This window comes from Abrus precatorius, unplaced genomic scaffold (assembly GCF_003935025.1).
Source record: "Abrus precatorius isolate BTA unplaced genomic scaffold, Abrus_2018 Scaffold10, whole genome shotgun sequence".
NCBI lineage: Eukaryota > Viridiplantae > Streptophyta > Magnoliopsida > Fabales > Fabaceae > Abrus > Abrus precatorius.
The window spans coordinates 4,594,293-4,616,849 of NW_020874292.1; the positions used below are offsets into that span (position 1 = coordinate 4,594,293).

The 22,557-nt window shown below is 32.5% G+C and overlaps 1 protein-coding gene and 1 long non-coding RNA gene across 2 annotated transcripts; one reads left to right on the forward strand and one right to left on the reverse strand.

Annotated features, from left to right (window-relative positions):
- Window positions 1–388: 388 nt before the first annotated feature.
- Window positions 389–6,322, reverse strand: LOC113853231 (calcium-dependent protein kinase SK5-like). The gene is made up of 7 exons (XM_027483733.1): window positions 5,593–6,322; window positions 4,227–4,370; window positions 3,958–4,110; window positions 3,729–3,844; window positions 1,173–1,340; window positions 841–1,065; window positions 389–686 (listed from the first exon to the last, which is right to left on the reverse strand). Exons 1-7 carry the CDS (start codon window positions 6,143–6,145, stop codon window positions 555–557), a joined length of 1,491 nt encoding a protein of 496 aa, XP_027339534.1. The 5' UTR covers window positions 6,146–6,322; the 3' UTR covers window positions 389–554.
- A 6,244-nt stretch (window positions 6,323–12,566) lies between these two features.
- LOC113853244 lies at window positions 12,567–13,152 on the forward strand. Its single transcript, XR_003502491.1, has 3 exons — window positions 12,567–12,699; window positions 12,862–12,952; window positions 13,108–13,152. It is a non-coding gene; the product is annotated as an uncharacterized LOC113853244 (long non-coding RNA).
- The last annotated feature ends 9,405 nt before the right edge of the window (window positions 13,153–22,557 follow it).

The window sequence follows — 22,557 nt, forward strand, 5'->3', positions numbered from 1 at the left end:
TCTTTCTCATTGTAACCATTATTCTCAATAAGTTACGTGGAAAAGAAAATTAAAACACTATTTGGTTTTTAGAAATGTTTTCTATTTTCATTTTCTAATTTCACTTCTAATTACAAAATTGTCCCCTTATTTTTATGTTTCTTGATTTCTCAGATTTGTACAAGAAAGAGTGAAACAAAAGCAAGTTATTTTCAAATGTTTTCTGCACAAATACTAAAAAAACAAGAAACAAAATGAAAAGGTAACAGTTTTGTAATTAAAAGGGAAAATAAAAAATAAAAACAGAAAATATTTCTTGATGCCAAACAATCCTGAAGTCATCTGATTCTTATCCTTATCTATAAAAACTATGCATACGTTAGAAGCAGCAATTTGTGCTGTTGTTCGTCTCATGTAATGCATAGGCAGCACACATTTCAGGGAGGGAAACAATTTTTACTGATGTGTCTATTCATAAATTCAAATTTTGGCTAGGCTACCCATAATGTTGAGAGTCTCCAAAGTTTTCCTTGTTCAAAATTTTATCACCAAATAATTTCTTAAAGTACTATAACTTAATTGGACCCATTGCCCATGATTCCCAGAGCATCTCTGAAATTCAGTGTGCTTGTCATGGTTCGTCTTCCGATCCCTCCATTGCCCTTTCTCATCATGGCAGCAAATTCCCCATAATCTATCTGTCCATCCTACAACACAAATCTTCCATTAATCCAACAAACAAATTGGCAACTGATGTGACTATAGTTAATCAATGAAAGACATAATCACGTTTAATGATGGCATATAATCGAAAGATGAGTTGCCAAAACTTATAGAAAAGCACAAGACAACAATACTTACGTTGTCTTGATCAATTTCCTTGACCATTTCATCAATATGGACATCATCCAAACCAAACTCTTTACAAGCTTGTTGTATCTCATCAATGGTTATGTAACCACTTCCATCTTTGTCAAAATAGGAGAACGCTGACAATAGATTTTCCTCTCTCTCCAGCTTATTTAAGTGAACAGTAGCAGCAATGAATTCACCGTAGTCAATTGTCCCATTATTATCAATGTCCGCCTGTCACATGCAAGATTATAAGTCTGTTCAACTGTTTAAAAATTGAAGGCAAAGCAGCACAAATAACAAAAATGGATTAATACTAAAACATTAAAGATTTATCTTACTGCATCCATAAGATCCTTGATTTCAGACTCCATAAGTTCAGAGCCTACTCGTTTTAAGCCTTCTTTTAGCTCATCAAATGTTATAGTTCCACTGTTATCTGCATCAATCATTTTGAACAACTCCTTCAGACCACCAATTTCTTCCTCGGAGAGCCTCTCTGCAATAACCTAGGTGTAAAGCAAACAGAACTATAAATGCCATGGCATAAGGATTTGACACACCAGAAGATTATGAATGGATCACTTTAAACTTCCAAGTCAAGACAAAAGATGTTCTGATTAGAGTTCCAAACACAAGCAATGATAAAGGTAAGCTGAAAAGCTTGGAAAATTCTAGTACACACAAACTGAGAAACATAATCATGTCATGCCTGAAGTTCAGGCCAAGGCTGTGAAGAAAATGACCTCAATTCATTTTTTCTAATTTATGTCACTTCAATTGAAGCCAATTGTTAAATTAGCATTGATAAAAGAAATAACCAAAAATAAAGTGGGTGTGACAAGATTTTTAGATTATAAGGACATTAAACAAGGTTTAAGCCAACCCTCGTTTTGAACTTTAAGGCTAATGCATAAACAGTGTAAGAAATGTTGTGGCTTTTCCATTTCAACCTTATACCCCTCCAAATTCTAATGCATGTGGAATGTCCTTGGTCTTGCTTTGTTGATAAGGGTGGTCTCGTGAAGACCTTGGGCCAGAGTTAGATTGTGTTTTTTTACAGCTATACCACATATCTATCAAAAGTCACTCATCATATTTACTATAAAAAAGGATTCTACAAAATTTGTAATGTTCCCATGGAGATAAACATTTAAAAACTCTGCGTCCACTGAACAACCTGAGTTGCTTAAGCACAACTAGAGTCCATTATACATGAAAAACATAAACACAATGATATCATGTTCCTTTAACTTCAGGGTGGATGTAGAATAGTCATCTGTTCTAGGAATTAGGGATGACAATGGTAAGGCCTAAGTAGGGTATCATAGTACTCATTTCCATACTTGCATTTAAAAAAATGATCCGTGCATGTCCTCATATTTGTTGGGTAACAACTTTGAATCACATCCCCATATCCGTTAGGTACCTAACTAAATCCCCATATCCTTTCCAATTACCCATAGTTTTAGTTAACTAAAATACATGTATAAAAATAACCTAAAATATGATTTCCACATTCTTTTACAAACTAATAAAAGCGGTAGTTAAAAACAGAAAAAATATTGTGTGAAATTACAATAAGTATAAAAAACATAAATATATGACAAATTTCTTATATTGATGTATTAGAATCAAATACAAACATAAATAGTATCATTTATTTAAAGCCAAAAGTAAACCATTAAAACAAACTTCAACTGAGTTACTTTTATTGAGATGCAAGTATTGTGCTAGCATTTTCTAAGGTTTGCAAAAAAAAATGAAACATTCTTAAATTAGTTACATATTGTACAGTCAAATTAATACAAATAATCAAGTTTTTTTTACCTTATCTTTAGGGTCAGAGTCTCTAAAATTTTACAATCATTTAGATTTCATACTCAAATATTTCTATTCTAGGTTTAGAATAAAATACACATACACACACACAAATATATATATATAATGTTAAAAAAGAAATCTAAATTTAATATTATATATATTTATTTTGATTTATATTTATATTATATATATAGGGTGTGGATAAATGGGTATGAGTATAATACCCGTACAATTTTGCGGGTATTTACCCAAAGCTGTTGTGCCAGTAATACCTTACTCATTGCGGATAATTTTTGCAAGTATCCATTGGGACCCATCAGATAGAATACTCATTGCAATCGATATTGGGAATCAAATGCCTAATGGAGCATATTGCAATCCAGTAGGCATAAAAAATGCTCATGCACCAAATGAGATATCCCCGACAGCCATGCAAGACAACAAGGCATTTTGCTTATAAAAGTTGAAAATAAAATTAAGAAGCTTTGGCATCGTTATCATTAAGGTTATGTTTAGATGAAGAATTTTAAAATTCTAGAAAATATGAAATTAATAATGAGAGAATGCTTAAACTGAGAATCAAGTATGAGAGTGGTTATGAATAGTAAATATAAAATTTTAAGTATAACAAAAAGATTTTAAAATTTTCTCTAAGATAAGTCATTTAAAATCCTTTCTATTTGACATTAAAATTACCTAGTTAAAATTCTACAGTATTTTAAAAATACTTTTACTTACTATTCAAATACATGCAATATAGTAATTTTAGATTACTCCATCCAAACACAATCAAAAAGAAATAAAAATCCTGTAATGCGTTGTATTAACCTCTAGAATCAAGAAACCTTTTTGAGTCTTACAAAAGAGACTGTAAATGAAATTCATAAAAGCCTCATTTGATCAGGAAGGAACAGTTTACTACCAATTTAGCTTAAATTCTACTAAAAATGCATATCATTATCTTTTCATTATAAATTAAGACAGGACAGGGTATTCACGAGAGAAGAAATTGTTCTTTCATGCAGCACATAAAAATCATTAAGCCTAAGCAAAAAGGTTTATGGAGGCCTTACACGCAAAGCCATCTTTTTAAGTTTATTCATTGCAGAGAATTGCTTCAAGCGTGATAAAACAGCAGAATCAAGAGGTTTATCAGGTGCAATGTTGTCATCAACAATCCATGGGTGACCTGACACAGAAACCGCATAAGTGCCACAGCTTTCAACCCCATTCAGTAATTGTGCAAATATTCAAACAAATCATGATAGTTGCTTGCTCAATAAAAATTTTAAATAGACTTACAGAGTACTTTATGAGCTGTTAGCCTTGTTTTTGGATTCCGATCAAGCATTTTTCGAATTAGATCCTTGGCACTGTCTGAAATGCTAGGCCATGGCTCAGACTGGAAATCAAGTCTTCCTAACAAAATCTGTCTGAAGATCCCCTGCTCAGTTTCTGGAGGTGACAAAATTTGCAGAAGAGTATTAGCAACAAGGAAGGATGCACATGAAGAAAACAATACACGCCCACATCTACAATTGAGTTTTAACATATAAATGACATGTAGCTACCAGCCCAAAATGGTGGCACTCCACTTAATAAGATGTACAAAATAACACCAGCACTCCACACATCCGATTCAGGTCCATAATGTTTACGCAAGACCTCTGGTGCAACATAGTAGGGGCTTCCAACAACATCACAAAAGGTTTCACCTGAAAAGCAAAATTCATAATGTTCAGCATGCAAGGAAATGGAAGGGTTTCCAGTTGATCTGCTAAGGACTAAAATGAAGGATTATGCAAAATTCAAACTGTACTTACAAGACTAGACTGCATAGATTCAGATAATTTTGAACATTCATAATTTACAGTCACCAAGACAGAGTGGGTTAAGTGCAAAAATACCTAAATATAGTATTGCCCAAGCCCCAAAGAAACTATTGAAATATAGATTTATGGTTCCAGTAACACATTAAACCCAACGGTACACACACATATATAGCCATTTTCTAGGCTTCAAACTACTAGTAGTTAAAACTTAGAATGCCAAAAGTTTGTTTCTTTAGACAACCTGCATAGTACGGAAGTAGATTACTCACTCCTCAATTTTTTTTTGGTTAAGTTAGGCCCAGTCCATTTCAAATATGGTATCTAGATTTCAATCCTACCCACACCCATTCTTCTGATAAAAAGCTGAATTTCAGCACAAGGTAAGTGGGCCTGCGTGATGCTGTTATTCATGCTTCACGACCAAAGGGCTCTGGCGTGAGGGGTCCTGTTCAAGATGTAAACAAAAGCCATTCCCGTGCCTTCACCTAATACAATAACTCAGGATCATTTAAAACTAGATCAACAAAGAGCCAAAAATTAGTTCAAATTGTGCTAAAATGTTTATTCATGTTAAAATCTGACAATTTTGTTAATGCCTTTTTTCATCTCATTTTTTGCTTTAAAATAACTAATTAATTTTCATTCTCAAATGCTTGCAGGAAGAAGATCCATCCTGCGTGCCAGGATCTATTACTCCAATTAATTGAGAGTATAAAGAAGTGCCGAAAGAATAATCCAATTAAAACCCTAGGTTCTGCATTATTCCGAAATTCTATACCAAACACAGTTGGGTATATACCCCTAGATCCCATAGCTCTCTTAAACACATCTTGTGCACCAGGACCACGTTATAATCAATTAGCAGAAACCAGTAGATGGGGGCAATGATTTCATTCAGATTGATACAACAAGCCCCTCGGATAGGTAGAGTGGACCCATCAAGGGAGAACCAAATCCCTTTCCTTTCTCTCTCTGAACAGAAATTCAGAAACAACATAACCAAATTCAACAATAATTTCATCTCGCTGCAATTGCATGCAATCAATGATCCTCCGACAACCTAAGCCTAACAATAAATCAGACTAACATAGTCAACATCTCTAACCTGGCTTATAAAAAACAGACAACCCGAAATCAGTGGTTTTGAGCTTAGCATCTTCCTCAACAGTATCGAACAAGAAATTCTCAGGTTTAAGATCTCTGTGCATAACTCCAAGAGAATGACAAGCCTCAACAACCTCAACAATAGTCTTAATCAACTTCGCAGCTTCTCTCTCACTGTATTGCCCCTTCCGCACGATCCTATCGAACAACTCGCCACCTTCGCAAAGCTCCATCACCAAGTGAACGGAGGAATGGTCCTCGTACGTGCCGTGGATCCTCACCACGTTAGGTTGCTCAGACAAGTGGTGCATTATCTGAATCTCCCTCCAAACGTCGTCGTAATCCTCCTTGCACAGTAGCTTCCGCTTCGGAATTGACTTGCACGCGTATTTGCGACCCGTGGCGTTGTGCGTGCACAGAAACGTTGTCCCGAATTGACCTTGACCCAGCTTTCGCCCCAGCGTGTACGCTTCCCTCAGGTTTTCCGTTGGGTACGGGAGGACCCACGCCGGTTTCGTTGGTGCCGAGCTGGTTCCAGTGTTGGGTTTCGACATTGCTAACGTTGTCGGAACAGGAAAGAGAAAACGAAGAAGACAGAGTCAGTGCTTGTAATGACTGATGACTAGGAACGAGGAAGACCCGGGCGCAAGCAATTTATGCAAGCAAATTGCAAAATCAAATCGAGTCCATCTTTTTTCCACTTTTTCTGTGGGCTCTTTTCAAAGGTTATTATTAATATTCGAATGTTTCGCAAATCATAAATAGTAGTGTTACTTGCTTTCAAGGAGTAAACTATGCTCGCCTGTTATTTACTACGCATTTAACTCTCCTTGATTCATTGAATGATGCGGTAATCTGTAATTTGACTGTTAGTGTAAAGTGGAAGTTTTAAGTACATAGTCGTTGAATTAAGACTTGGGAGTTGTTTTCAGAAAATAATGAATTTCGAATTTTGTACTTCAATTTCATATGCTTTCTCAATTGGAGGCTTTTATTTTTGGCTAATTATTGAGCTTCAATGAGTAAATTGTTATTGAAATTCAGTTTTACTATTATAACTCCGATTAAGTAGCTTAGCTTTTGTTCATACAGTTACGCGTTTACTTCGTTTCGTGTCTTTGAACCTTTGACGCAGATTATTTTAACGCTGTTTGAACTTTGAAGTAGTCTTTGTTTGCATTTAAGACGTGAGTGTAAATACATTAGTTGTTTTATTGGTAAAAATGATAATTAGACTTTTAAACGTAACGTGCCAAAACAACTTAAAAGAAATATATATGAATTTTAAGAACTGTACGAAGGAGTAATTTTTCATAAACAGTGTGTGATTTTAAGATAATTTTAACACTAAATTTATTATTATTTTAAACTTTTAATTAATTATACATATCAATATTATCATATAAGAATTGTTATGTATGATGGATTATAAATATAATTATGAGATTAAGGAAATAAATGGTTTTGTTAACTAAAAAAACTAACCATAAGAATCTATACTATTTTGGGATATTTTAAATTTTTTTAATTATAATATATTTTTAGAACGCATGTAGATATACAAAACAATATACACAATATTATATGTAATATTAATTAGTGATTTAAATTGTAGAATATATTTATTTTTACTCAAAGTGACACATGCTAATAAATATTAATTCTTTTGACATCTAAAATAAAAATATTAAGATTATAAAATAAAAAAGACTTCAAACCAATGACAACCTAACTTTATTTCTTTTATAACGTGATAGGTTACGTCGTTTATGTGCAAGATCACACCGAAATAAGAGTGAGGAAGGAAATGTCATGTAGTGGTCACATGTATGCCTGAAAGAAAACGAAAATTTGAGTTAGACGGTCGGTGAATTTTAAATTATTTATTTCCTTATAAAATGGCTTAGTAAAAAATATCCCTAAAAAATCATTATTTTTATTTTTTTCCATTTTCAATTTTAAAATAATTTTCTTATAAGATATTTTTAGTAAATTAACAAATTTTTCTATAAACTGTACAGATAATTTTATCTGGAAAGAGTTGCATAAATTTTCTCTTAAATAAATATTTTTTCTTTGAATCAATAACTTTCAGGTTCAAGAGAAAATAGACAATTTATTTAACATGATTTTTTTTTACTATTATGTTATAATTAATGTCTATAATTTATTTATGAATTTAAAGTATATTTTTTTATCTAATAAAATATAATTTTTTTATTAATAATAAAAACATATCTAATTATACTTCTTTTCTTGTAACATGTAATTTCATTATAACGTAATAATAGTAACATTTTTATCTCTTGCATTTTAAGAACTATTCTTGTTTTAAAGCATAAAGATATCATTCAATCAATTACCGAGGAGTTTAATTTTCCTTCTTAACCCGATGATTTTGAAAAAAATTATTATATGAACCAAATAATATAACTTGAGTTAAATATTTTCTTAGAAGACTGTTAAAATTGATGCTTTCTATAAAAATTTATCTTGATTGTAAAGCTTTTAAAGTGTGTTTTAATTTCATATTTAAAAAAATTTACAATTTCATTATTAATGCAAAAATCACTTTTAATATTGGTTAAAGAATTACTTTTACATCAATTATAAAATAACCAATCTAGAATTTTATTTTGTCATTAGAAACTATTACACAATCTTAATTGATCATGAGAGCTTGAAGGAGTTGATGCAAAATAATACAATGATTGATCTATTGTCACGAGTCCATGATCCACCCATAGCTGCTTATTGAATATTGATTATGCCCCACTTCCAATTTTTAGATGAATTGTAGAAAGAATTAATTAAGTGATCATTATCTTACTTTAAGGCACAATGTTTAACAACACCTAGCTAATTATCCTTACTTCAAACTTTCTAATGAGTTGGTATTATTTAAGGAAAAAATTGGATCAATACAAGAAATTCCTTCATAACACTCTTATTGGAAGAATTTTACAAATTTTCAATAAGGAGCCACGTAGGTGTTGTTAAGACTCTTAATAAGCAAAATAAGAATTTTATTTAGAAAAACATGAAACAAGATGTTTATCAATTTTCTTTGTAATGTTTAATTGTTAACACATTAAATATGCGATTAAAAGGTCAACTAATTACGGCAACCTATCCTAATCCCATCTTGGCTATCGGAATATTTATTATTGAACTTTATTTCAGGGTCACCACCATAGAAGGGTTTCAATGTGATGCTAGTTATTGTTGATTGATTCTCAAAAGGAGCACATTTTGGAATGTTGTCTATTCATTACACCACCCTCAAAGTTGCCAAACTTTTTCCTGACATGGTGTGTAAGCTCATAGATTCCCTAAAGAGTTTGATTTATGATAAAGATCTTGTGTTTATAAGTAAATTATGGAAGGAATTTTTTTAAATTGAATGTAACTAAGTTAAGGATATAATGACAATCATGATCTATATTGTTAAATTAAACAATTTTAAGTTAAATTACACACAACAAAAACAAAATTATTAAGGTAAAACTAGAAATTGAGACAAGAAAAATAATAAAAGTAAAAATAGAATAAAGATGGAGAATAATGTCATAATTGTAAGATTAATAAGCCAAATAAACAATTGCCACAAGAGTCTTAGCCTCCTAAAAAAAATCAAGAAAATTAGCTCACTCAATAACTTAAAGTCACACATTCTCATAAGAGTGTTCAATCTTAAATTGCATTAAAAACTAATTAAAAGTGTATATAGAAGAGCTTATATATAATATGTCTAACGTTTATAAATCTCATTGGATCTCTTGTACTAAAAAGTCAAAATCCAAATAAAATAAATAAATAAATTTTTATTCTAAATAAAAGCTCAAAGTAATTTATGACTAACATTAAAATAACTTAACTAAACATAATAATTAAATTCTTATGGAACTCATTGAAGTCCAAGTTCTCTAAGTATATGCAATTGACCATTTTGGGTTGTTCTAATTTCAAATTAGGTCTACTTTCAAATAATACAACAACTATCCTCTCCTTATCGTTAGTATTTGAAGTTCTTCCAATACCTTCAAGCATTTGTCTTCAATGAGCCTTCTTTGATTCTCATATTCTCCTTTATTTCAAGATAATTTGTCCTCAAATTTGACTTTTCATCACCTACATTAAAGAAAGATAAATTAGATAAATTAAAGTAGCACTAACATTATACTTTCCTGGTAAGTCTACTTTGTATGCATTATCTTTAATCCTCTCTAAGACTTGAAATGGTCCATTTCCTCTTGGTTGAAACTTTGACTTCCTTTGCATCTGAAACCTTTTCTTGTGCATATATACCCAAACTCAATTCCTAGGTTCAAATATCACTTTCTTCCTTCCCTTGTTGGGATATTTTGCTTGTTGCTCCACTTTCATTTCAATTTGAGCCTTTATTTTTTCATACAACTTTCTAACAAATTCAGCTTTGGCATTATCATCTTTATGCACTAAAGACGAAATATTAAGCAGTGACAACAAATCAAGCAAGGTGAGGGGATTAAATCTATAAATAACTTCAAATGATTAATACATGATATTTAAATGAAATGTTCTATTATATGCAAATTCAATATGAGACAAACATTCATCTCTCTCCTTTATTTTTATTTGGTTATATCCACTCTTAAAATTAGAAAAATAACAAACATCAAATAATTCATCAAGTAAATCATTCAAATGGAGTATGAGGTGTTTATACTTTAGGGTTTAGGGTGTAAACCTTATACTTTACAATGATATGGTTGATGATACGACAATCAGTACACACCTTCCAACTTTTATCTTTTTTGGGTACCAAGATGACTAGTAACATAAGGGCTTAGACTTTCTTTCACCCATCCTTTCTCTAACAATTCTTTTACTTATTTTGAATCTCTTGAGTTTCTTGAGGATTGCTTCTATATGCAGGCCGATTGGGCTTCTTAGAATAACACAATTAAAACTTAAATAGTATAAATATAGAGCCTTCTTTTTGTGATAGTTTTTTTTAAATAGAAGTATCAATTCTTTTATGGATTTCTAACTTGAATTAGGATACAATATGAAATCTTTTTATGTGTTTATAGTAGAAGAAATATTTTGACTTAGTTACTTGAATAAAGGAAAGGTATAAGTATATGTTTTTTTTTTTTATAAAATGTGATAATTGAAATACAAATATAACATATTAATATAAATTAATTATTAATATTTTTTTTATAAATATTTTATATTTATATAAAGTATACTATTTTTTTAAACTTATGCTACTGTATTTTGAATTTTCAAAATTTTTTTGTATTCTCAAATCTATGTAGTACTAAGTATGCTTTACATGCAAATAAAAAAAAATTTCTAAAATAGAAGGATTTAAAATGCGAGATCTAAAAACATATCTTTCTTTGGCACCATCACTACGCCAAAAATAAGATAAGAGAGCGGTTTTGTTTTAAATTAGAGAGTGTTTATAACTGCTCTAAAATCTTGTGCTATCTAATATATTACATTTAGGAGAGCGGTTAAATAATCGCTCTCAAATATTAAGATTAGAGAGCGGTTCTGTGTGGAACCGCTCTCCAAAATATGAATTTAAACTGCGAATCTGAAATTTAAAATTTATTTATTTGTGAGTTTTCTGTAGCAAACTAAAATTAATTTATTGTTACGTTTAAATTTTAATTTACAAGTTTGACAATCAAAATTTCTTCATTTTTATCATAAATCAAAATTGAATCTTGAGTTCATACGCTATGTTAATCAAACAGCCATATCTGCACAAACCAAATAGTAAACAGAAAAAAAAAGAACAAATTAATAAGATAATTCACCGTTAACAAAGAGAAAATGAAAGAAAGAATGAATGAATGATTTACCGTAAATAAAGAGAAAAAGAAAGAAAGAAAGAATGGGAAGAACTGTGGAAAAAGGTATCTACAATTGTGAACGAAGAACTGTGAAAATATAGAAGATGAAGAGAATCTACAAACGTAAAAGAGAACAAATACACCAACTTTGTTAACGCATAAAAGATGAAAAGAATTTATAGGGGTAAAAGAGACCAACTTTGTTAGGAAGACAAAGAGATTCATGAGTTCAGCGTGAGCGTGTTTCATTTATAAAAGTTAAAGACTTTAGAGAACGATTCTTTATTAACTGCTCTCTAATATATGATTTCTTTATTAACCGCTCTCTATATATGACTTTAGAGAGCGGTTAATAGAGAAACGTTCTTAAAAGTATAGATCTGAAAGCGGTTCAACACTAACAGCTCTCTAAAGTATATTTTAGAAAGCGATTAACAAAAAATCGTTTTTAGAAGTATAGATCTGAGAGCAATTGAACGTTAATCGCTCTCTAAATGTATTGTTACAAAACGATTTTTACTAACCGTTATCTAAGTTAGCACTTCAAAAACTTATTTCTAGCGTAGTGCATTAAAAAGTACTGTATGGTACGAGGCTTTAGCAGGTCTCTTGATAAAGATCAATCATTTTTTTTTTCAGATACATTGATATTTTTCTTTTTTCATTTTAGTTATTGGCACAACATGGGAAGAAGTGAAGAAAATCAATCATAAGTCCTAATAAAACTCTTTTTTTGTGGACAAATGATTCTAGTGTGTTTGGATTGAATTATTTTTTCTGCAGAAAAAAAACATTGGAAAAAAATATTATTCATTATTGTTTGATGAAATTTAAAAAAACAGCTTGCAATTTTTAATTCTTTTTAGAAAGGGGATAACTTATTTAAGATATGCATAATTTTGGATCTTACAATTAAAAGCTATCAACTTATTTTAGTTAAATTTTTTAATTTTATTCTTAATAGTTGATTACTAAAATGCGAAGCTCACTATTACACAACTTTTTTTTTTTATTTCATCCTAGAAAAAGTGATTATTTTATATAATCCAAACAGAAAAAATTATTTTAAAATTAACTTTTCTTTTATACATATATAATTAATTATCACAATAATCTATCATAGATATAATGATTATTGAAATATATTTTTTCCAGCTAATCCAGATGCACTTAATTTGAGAGACTATGATGCGGAACTAATACAAGATTTACACAATAACAGGCTTCTTTCTTTCGCAGACTAACGATGCAGCAAGGTTAATTACATTCAATATCAAACTAATACATCGAAGTTTTTCTATATACTTCAACCTATAAACAGTTTATTTTGTTTGTTTTTTTTTAAATCTAGCTGCAACATATGAGTTGTTTTGATTTCTTTATTGCATCTGATAAAAATATACTTCAATTTTTTGCAGGTTAAACGGATTTATGAATCTTCTCCACCGATAGCAGAAAGAATCCTTTTATTCATGCTGTTTATATGCCTAGTATTCCTGCATTAAGAAAGTAAAAACTTTTACTCTGTAGATTGCAGAGACCATAATGATATTGGATCCACCTCCACCCCCAAAAAAATGTAAAAGAATTCAAGTCTTTTGTATTTTAGGTTCAAAAAAATCAGATGACTCTGGCTCTCATCACTTTTTTCCTTCCAATTCCAGGGAATATGGGTTACTTTTGGTGCGGTGCGGTTTGATAGGGAAGGCACTGAAGGAGTTTGAAGATTTAGAATTATGGGATAATTTTATATACTGCTACAGGTATAATAACACCTGAAATGACTAAACCAAATCAAATTGTCCCTCTTATTATTCACTCTACATTTGATGTTTGATTGGTAAAACAGTTTGTTGGAGAAGAAAGCAACAGATGTTGAACTCATCAGGAAATGTCTTTCACAAAGACCAAATGACCCCAGGTTATGGTATGTTACTTGGTTTGTCTTATTTTGTTTTCTTAATTAAGCTGTGCGTGCTTTTAAACAACAGCTACTCTGACCTATTTCTCCGGCTAGTTGCATTGTAGCATATTTACAATCCATTCTTGAGTTGATGTAGGCTGTCACTTGTGAATGATTTCTTGCTGAGTATGTTTAGGGATAACAACTAATGAACATGACGATAGGCTATCCAAATCTTTTATCATTTAGTATTTATTATTTGTCTATAAAAATATCTAACACTTATTACTGTTCCACTGTGTTTTTATGTAATTCTTCTAGGATGATATATTTTTTTACCATTTTCATTGGTGACACAGTTAAAGTTGATCATGTTACAAGTGATGTATGCTGTGAATGTTCTTTATAAGACTAAAAATAAAGTTAAAATTTGAAGCAAATTTTCAATCCATAAGTTTTAGATTTCAGGATTCATGTTCATAACACCAACTTTTAAGTCCAAAATCATCTCTTTAATCTCATAATTGTATAAAATATATTTATTTGTTGTCCATGAAATAAGGTTTATATGTTGTTAAATATATGTAAATATGTTATATACGGAAATAGTATTTGTGTAATTATAATAATTAAGTAACCGTATATTTGTTTTTGATTATGTAGTTATGATTATGATTATCTAATATAAATATACAATCTGTGGTGTAATTGAAACACAAAATTCATTACATGTCTTCTCACTTTCTTTCATCTTAACATGGTATCAAGAGTCTAACGAGAAGGTAATTATAATTCATGTTTTTCTTGGGTGGCCACTTCTTATAAGTGCCATTTTTTTTTAAGAAATTGTGTCTCTAATTTTTGGCATTTTTTTTCTAGTAGCCTACTTCACCAGCCACCACTGTTCACTATTAGTGACTTTTTCGTTGTGTTGTTTTGATCAACTTTTCATCACCACCAGACTTGCCCCACCATGCGCAACAAAACTTGGTCATCGCATCACGACCAAAGGCCCTATGTGCCCACATGCGCCACCTCCTTCTCTGGCGTCTTTCTCTCTCCACTGCCACCTCTACCACATATGATGGCGTGTTTGGCGACTTTTTGACCTCTTTCTTTGCTGCCTAGGTTCACCTTGCCGAGACAGTTTTGGATTTATGGTCCCTTTTTCGAGTTTCAAACTCTACTACTTGACCCATGGCAACTTTGACTTCTCTCGAATCTGAAGCTTCTATTTTCACCAATTTTGTCATTGCTCTACTGTCTACTAACAAGTTAGATGGAAGTAACAATGATTCTTAGGTCTCTGATATCAAACTTTGGTCAAGGGTCAAGATTATCTCAACTATCTCACTATCAACGAAGCAATTGTGACTGTGACTGAAAATACGAAATGAAGGAAGTTCAGTGTCATCAAGTTCGCTATTCATCCTCTTTGAAGCAGATTTTTCGCTCTCATGATATGTGTGAATCAATTTGGTCACAAGTTAACTCGATTTACACCATTGACATACAAAGTCTATATAGAATATGTCAAAATCTCATGGATGTTGTTGTGACTCGGAAACTTTATGGCACTGTGTCAACCTATTTGGGCTGTATGAGTGGTCTTCTTCATGACTTCAATGGACTTCTGCCTCCCGCTACGACTGCTGCCATGGAATTAAAGAATTGTCAAACATTATTAATGTTACTAACTTTGTATGCTTTACCTACAGAGTACTCTCAGATTCGAGATCAAATTTTAGGATCCACTTTTTCTTCCACTATGACTATTGCTTAGTCTTCTTTGCTATGCATTCCTACCAAGGCCATCACTGCATTAGATGTACCCCCTATATCATCTACTCTTATTAACTCTTCCAACTTGATCTCTTAGGGAGGTGATAATCGTCGCTCTCGTAAGACTAATGGTAATCATCACTTATGTTTTAAGTACTGCCACAAAATTGGCCTCACTATTGATCGTTGTTTTGCTCTACATGGTCGATCCCCTAAAATAGCTAATGTGGTGTAGTTTTCTCCTCTCAAATATGCTTTGCCTTATGCTCCCACTGAATTTGCTTCTACTTCCAATATCCCACCAACACTCTTCAACAATTTCCTTTATTGGTATAGGGATCATTAGGCCTCTAGTTCCACTCTTCTATTGTGCACACGAGTAATTCTTTTGTTGTATTTCTCATTCCCTATCTATTGGTCCATGGATTCTTGATTTAGGTACCACTGATTATATTATCAGTAACAAATCTCTCTCTTCTTCCCCCTTCTAGATTTTGTTACTTACCTTTTGTTACTATAGCCAATGAGTCTCAAATACACTTTTAGGGTGTTGGTATTGTATCTCCCCTTCTATCATTCTCTATTAACAATGTCTTATATGTTTTTGGGTTTTTATTTAATCTTTTATCTATAGGTCACTCACTCACACACTAAATTGTGTTATCTCTTTTACTAAAGACTATTTTTCACTAGGATCGGATGACAGGGCAGATGATTGGCACAAACTATGAGTCACGTGGACTTTATCAACTTCAATCCATCATACATGTTGGTTCAATGGTGGATTCACCTCTTCTTTTGCATGCTAGGTTAGGTCATTCAAGTCTTCAAAAACTACAATTATTGGGTGAGTCTTTATCAGTTATCTCTCTTTCTTGTGAGTTATGTAAACTAGAAAAGCATGTTTGTAGTTCATTTTTGAGTCGTGAAATAAATGAGTCACATCTCCGTTTAGATTGGTTCATTTTGATGTTTAAGATCCTACTGGTATTGTCTCTGCTTTAGGTTTTCAGTATTTTGTCATGTTTATTGATGATTATTCCTGTTGTACATGGTTATTTTAAATTATTTTCTATTTTTAAAGTTTTTTTCTTAAAATAAAAGTTCAATTTGGTCTTCTCATTTGCACTTTACATAGTGATAATGCTAAGGAGTACTTGTCACATTCTTTTCAAAATTTCATACTTCATTAAACTTTTTGTGCTTATACTTCTCAACAAAATGGGATTGTTGAAAGAAAAAACAGATCTTTTATTAAAACTACTTGCACTCTACTCTTACATAGTTGTGTTCCAAATCATTTTTGGGAGATGTCGTATTGTCAACATATTACCTTATCAATATCATCTTCTTTTGTTCTTAATAACCAAATACCACATTTTATCATGTTTTCTAAACAGTCTTTACATTCTTTACCTCCCAATGTGTTTAGGTCCACATGTTTTGCCCATAATCTTAGTTCAAGTAATGACAAGCTTTTTGCTCGTGCCCACAAATATATTTTTCTTGGTTATAGTCATTCTAAAAAATGTTATTAGTGTTACTCTACGACTCTTAAATGTTACTTTATCTTTGTTGATGTTGCTTTTTTTGAATTTGTTCCTTTTTTAGTTCTTCTATTGTGTCTAAGTCAAGACTAGGGTTTGTCATGACTTCTTTACTAGTTTTGAATATTTTTCACCCACTAGAGGTCTCACCTCCTTTAGATGACCCTCCTCTATGTCTGTTACAGGTGTACCATCGTCAACCACTAGCTACTCCTTCGACCACCGTTGACATACCATGTGACCAGGCCAACTCTAACGCATGTCCCTCCCCTGACCCTATCACCTGACATTGATCTTCCTATTGCCTTCTAAAAGGTATATGTTTCACTTATAACTTCTCTCTTTATTATGCTACTTTATTATATTATCGTCTTCTTCCCAATATATATGTCTTTCTTCTTTATCCTTTATTTTTATTCTTAAGAATACAACAGAAGCTCTCTCATATCCTGCTCGGTGTCAAGCAATGCTTTATGAAATGTATGTGCTTGACAGTAATGACACTTGGGACCTCGTTCCTCTTCCTTTAGGTAAATCTGTTATGGGTTGTAAGTGGATATAAATTGTCAAAGTTGGTCTTGATGGTTAAGTCTTAAAGCTCGTTTTGTGGCAAAAGGTTATACTTAGATCTTTGGCTTGGATTATGGTGACACATTCTCTCCAATAGCTAAAATACTTTTATTTGCTTGATCTTGTCTATGGCTACTATCTGCCATTAGAATCTTCATTAACTTGACATTAAGAATGCATTTCTTCATGGCAACCTCGCTGAGGAATTTTATATAAAGCAATCTCCTAGATTTGTTGCTCAAGGGGAATCTTCAAGATTATTTTGTTATCTTTGAAAATCTCTGTATAATCTTAAACAATCTCTAAGAGCTTGGTTTAGTAGATTCACCATTGTTGTTCAACAGCTTGGGATGATTCAAAATGAAGTTGATCACTCAATCTTTTATCACTACTCAACCATAGGATGCATATACCTAGTTGTGTATGTGGATTATATTGTTATCACTAGCAGTGACCATTATGACATTACACAGTTGAAGAACCATTTATGTCACCTTTTTTAGACAAAAGGCCTTGATAAACTTTGATATTTCTTAAGAATAGAGGTGGCACAATCCAAGCATAGTATTGTAATTTACTAAAGGAAATATGTATTGGATATATTAGAAGAAACAAGTTTGGTGGAGGTCAAATCTATAGATACTCCTATGGATCCTAATTATAAACTTCTACCAACTCAGAGGGAGCCTCTTGCTAACCAAAAAAGTATAGGAGATTGGTTAGAAAACTAAATTATCTCACTATTACTCAATCGAACATCTCTTTTGTTGTTAGTGTCACACATCAATTTTTCAGCGCTCCTTGTGAAGGACAATAAGATGCATTGATTCGCATCCTGAAGTATATCAAAGTAGCTCTAAGAAAACGTCTCATGTATGAGGACAAAGGTCATGATAAGATTATTGGATATTTTGATGCAGGCTCTCATGATAGGAGGTCCATTTCTTACTATTGTGTTTTGATTGGAGGTAACCTAATTCTCTTTCTAAAACAGAAGCAGAATATAAAGCCATGACTTTGGCCACATCTAAACTTATATGGATGAAACAACTACTTAAAGAATTAAGATTTGGAGAACATACACAAATGACACTCATTTGTAATAACCAGATAACCTTACACATTACCTCAGATCCAATCTTTCTTTAATGAATGAAGCATATTGAGATTGATTGACTTCCTTCATGACAAGATTTTATCTGGAGTTTTCGCCACAATTTTTGTCAATTCAAATGATTAACTTTCAAAAGTATTCACAAAGTCTATAAGAAGTCCTCGTATTAAGTACATATGGGACAAGTTTGGTGCATATGATTTATATGCTCCAGCTTGAGGGGGGAGTGTTAAATATATATAAATATGTTATTTAGGAAAATGGTATTTGTGCAATTATAGTAATTAAGTAACCATATATTTGTTCTTAATTATGTAGCTATGATTGTGATTATCTTTGTTAATATAAATACACAGTCCATGATATAGTTGAAACACATGAAATTCATTACATATCTTCTCATTTTCTCCCATCTTAACATATGATTATGAAATAATTGTAAAATGGATAAATAACGAGACCAATTTCAGGTTGTAAATTCAACTTTGCAACTATGCTTACTTGCTAGTTGCCCATAATTGATAGTGCTAAAATTGTTGCTCAAATTTGAATCAAACATATATGTCTTTATAAAGTGTTCAAAGTTATTATAAATGAGATAAAGTTTATGTACAGTTGTACATATATAATGCGTATGAAAACAAAGTTGAATTCATGATAGTAATGAATAATATTGACAGAACTTGCAAGTGGTTTATGTGTTAACTAATTAAGGTACAAATGGACCAAGTGCCATTTTCAAACCACAAGTGGAAAAGTAAAACTAAGATAAAACAGGGGAAACCTATAAGTTATCCAAAGATAAAACAAAATAGGACACAAATTAGGGAAGAAGTGTATTAAGTCTCCAGTCACTGCCTATCAGAATTGACAATTAGAAGAATGCCAAAGAGAGACCATAAATGTATTGATAAGTTTAAAGGCAAAAAAACTGTTAAGAGAAAATAAAACAAAAAAGCATTGAGTGAATTTGTGTATCTCAACTACACATCGAAACATATATTTATACTATGAGCATTAATACAAGGATTAATTACAGAAATATTATGGTTACCTAATGAACATAATTACAGGAATATTATTTCTTTAAATACAACATATCATCTCCCTAATTACAACATTACTATAATTACATATTTACATATTTACATATTTCTACCACTCCCCCTCAAGCTTGAGCATATAGATCATATGCACCAAGCTTGTCACATATGTAACTAATTCAAGGACTTCTCAAAGACTTAGTAAAAACATCTGCCAGTTGGTCATTTGATTTGACAAACCTTGTGGTGATGTCCCCCCGATAAGATCTTCTCACGAATGAAGTGGCAATCAATTTCAATGTGCTTTGTCTTTTCATGAAATACCGAATTTGAGGTAATATGCAAGGCTGCTTGGTTATCACAAATAATTATCATTCGTGTAATCTCCCCAAATCTCAGTTCTTTGAGAAGTTGTTTCAGCCAAATAAGTTCATATGTGGCTAAAGTCATGGCTTGATATTTTGCTTCCGCACTTGAGCGGGCAACTACACTTTGCTTCTTTCTTTTTCAAGAAATCAAATTCTCTCCAATAAGAATGCAATAGCTAGAAGTAGATCTTCTATCAACAGGAGAACCTACCCAATCTGCATCAAAATAACCTACAATCTGAGCATGACCCTTGTCCTCATACACGAGTCCTTTCCTAGGACTCCTTTGATATATTTTAAGATGCGAATCAATGCATCCAAGTGTCCTTCGCAGGGAGAATTGAGAAATTAACTCACCATACTGACTACATAAGAGATGTTTGGACGAGTGATAGTAAGATAGTTTAGCTTCCCAACCAATCTCCTATACTTCTCTGGGTCAGAAAAAGGCTCTCCTTGACTTGGCAAAAGTTTGGAATTAGGATCCATAAGAGTATCCACAGGTTTAGCATCCATCAAACATGTTTCCTCTAAGATATCCAATGCGTACTTCCTTTGGGAAATAACAATACCATTCTTGGATTGTGTCACCTTTATTCCCAAGAAGTATCGAAGTCTGCCAATGTCTTTTGTCTAAAAATGATGACATAGGTGTTGCTTTATCTGTATAATGTCATGATGATCACTGCCAGTAATAACAATGTCGTCGACATAAACAATCAAGTAAATGCATCCTACGGGTGAATGGCGATAGAAAACTGAATGATCTGCTTCACTCCGAGTCATCCCAAACTGCTAGACTACAGTGCTGAATCTGTCAAACCATGCCCTAGGAGACTGTTTAAGGTCATATAGGGATTTTTGAAGACGACAGATTAATCCAAAAGACTCCCCTTGAGCAAAAAAACCAGGAGGTTGCTCCATATAGACTTTCTTATTGAGATCACCATGAAGAAAAGCATTCTTGATGTTAAGTTGATAAAGAGGCTAATGGCGAATTACAGCCATAGACAAGAACAAGTGAACAAACTCCATTTTGGCCACTGAAGAGAAAGTGTCACCATTATTCAAGCCAAAGTTTTGGGTATAACCTTTGGCAACCAAGTGAGCTTTAAGGCGATCAACATGCCCATCTGGTCCAACCTTAACTGTGTAAACCCATCAACATTCGACAAGTGATTTGTCCACTAGTAGAGGAGCTAGGTCCCAAGTTCCACTGTTCTGAAGTGCATTCATCTCATCAAACATAGCTTGACGCTAACCAGGATGTGAAAGAGCTTCATCTGAATGTTTAGGAATAGAAACAGAAGACAAAGACGAAAGACACATATAATGGAAGGAAGATAAACGATGATATGATAAAGCAACATAATGAGGAGAAGGATTGCAAGTGGAACGTATACCTTTGCGAAGAGCAATAGGAAGATCAGTCTCAGAAGGCAAGGCCAAAAGAGGTGAATGAGTTGGATCCGGCGGTGAGTCAGATAGAGTCCTTTCATTGGTCAGTGGTAGCATAGGAGGTGGGTGCGGCCGACGGAGATAAACCTGTAAAGGACACAGAGGAGGAGCATCTAGAGGAGAGTCATCTGGTGGAGGTGCTGTCTCTAGGAGTTGAAAAAACAAGAACAGGTGGGAGAGATGTGACAGACTGAGAAGGTGCTGGAGAAGACTCAAACCCAAAGAAAGGAACAGACTCAAAGAAATTAACATCAACTAAGATAAAATAATGTTTAAGGGTAGAAGAATAACACTTATAACCTTTTTGAGATCGACTCTAACCAAGGAAGATACATTTATGAGCACAAGGTGAAAGTTTGTCAACCCCTGGACTAAGATTATGAACAAAGCAAGTGGACCCAAAAACATGAGTAGGTAAAGGATGTAAGGACTAGTGAGGAAACAGGACAGAGTGTGGTACTTGGTTATTAAGAGCAGAAAAGGGCATATGATTAATAAGATAACAAGTTGTAAGGATAGTATCGGCCCAAAATTGATAAGGAACATTACCATGAAGAAGGAGAGTCTGAGTAGTCTCAGTAAAATGTCTATTTTTTCTTTCAACAACCCCATTTTGTTGAGGGGTATGTGCACAAGAGGTTTGATGAAGAGTGCCATTGGAAGCCATAAATGATTGAAAAGATTGAGACAAATATTCTTTTGCATTATCACTACGTAAAATATGAATGGGAACACCAAATTGATTTTTAATTTCATGGTAAAAGGACTTTAAAATAGAGAATAAGTTAGAACGATTTTTCGTTAAAAATAACCCAGTACAACGAGAATAATCGTCAATGAAGGTAATAAAATACTTAAACTCTAAGGTAGACATAGTACGACTAGGATCCCAAACATCTGAATGGACCAAACTAAAAGGAGACGCAGCTCGTTGATTGATACGATTATGAAAAGAACTACAAATATGTTTTACTAATTGACATGACTCACAGAACAAAGTAGATAATGTGGAGAGACGCAACACCATTTGCTAGAGCTTTTGAAGACTAGGGTGACCCAACTGAGCATGAAGAAGGAGAGGAGAATCCACCACTAATCCAGCATGAGCCGAGGGACAAAGTTGATATAGTCAATGTGACTCACATCGGTGCCAATCATCCGCCCCGAAATTCAGTCCTATAAAAATACAGAGTCTTTAGTGAAAGAAACCACACAGTCAAGAGAACGAGTAAGACGACTTATAAAAAGAAGATAAAAGGAGACCTAGGAACATATAAGACATTGATAACATACACCCAGTCCACCAGTTAGCATGATATTGTCCGCTTT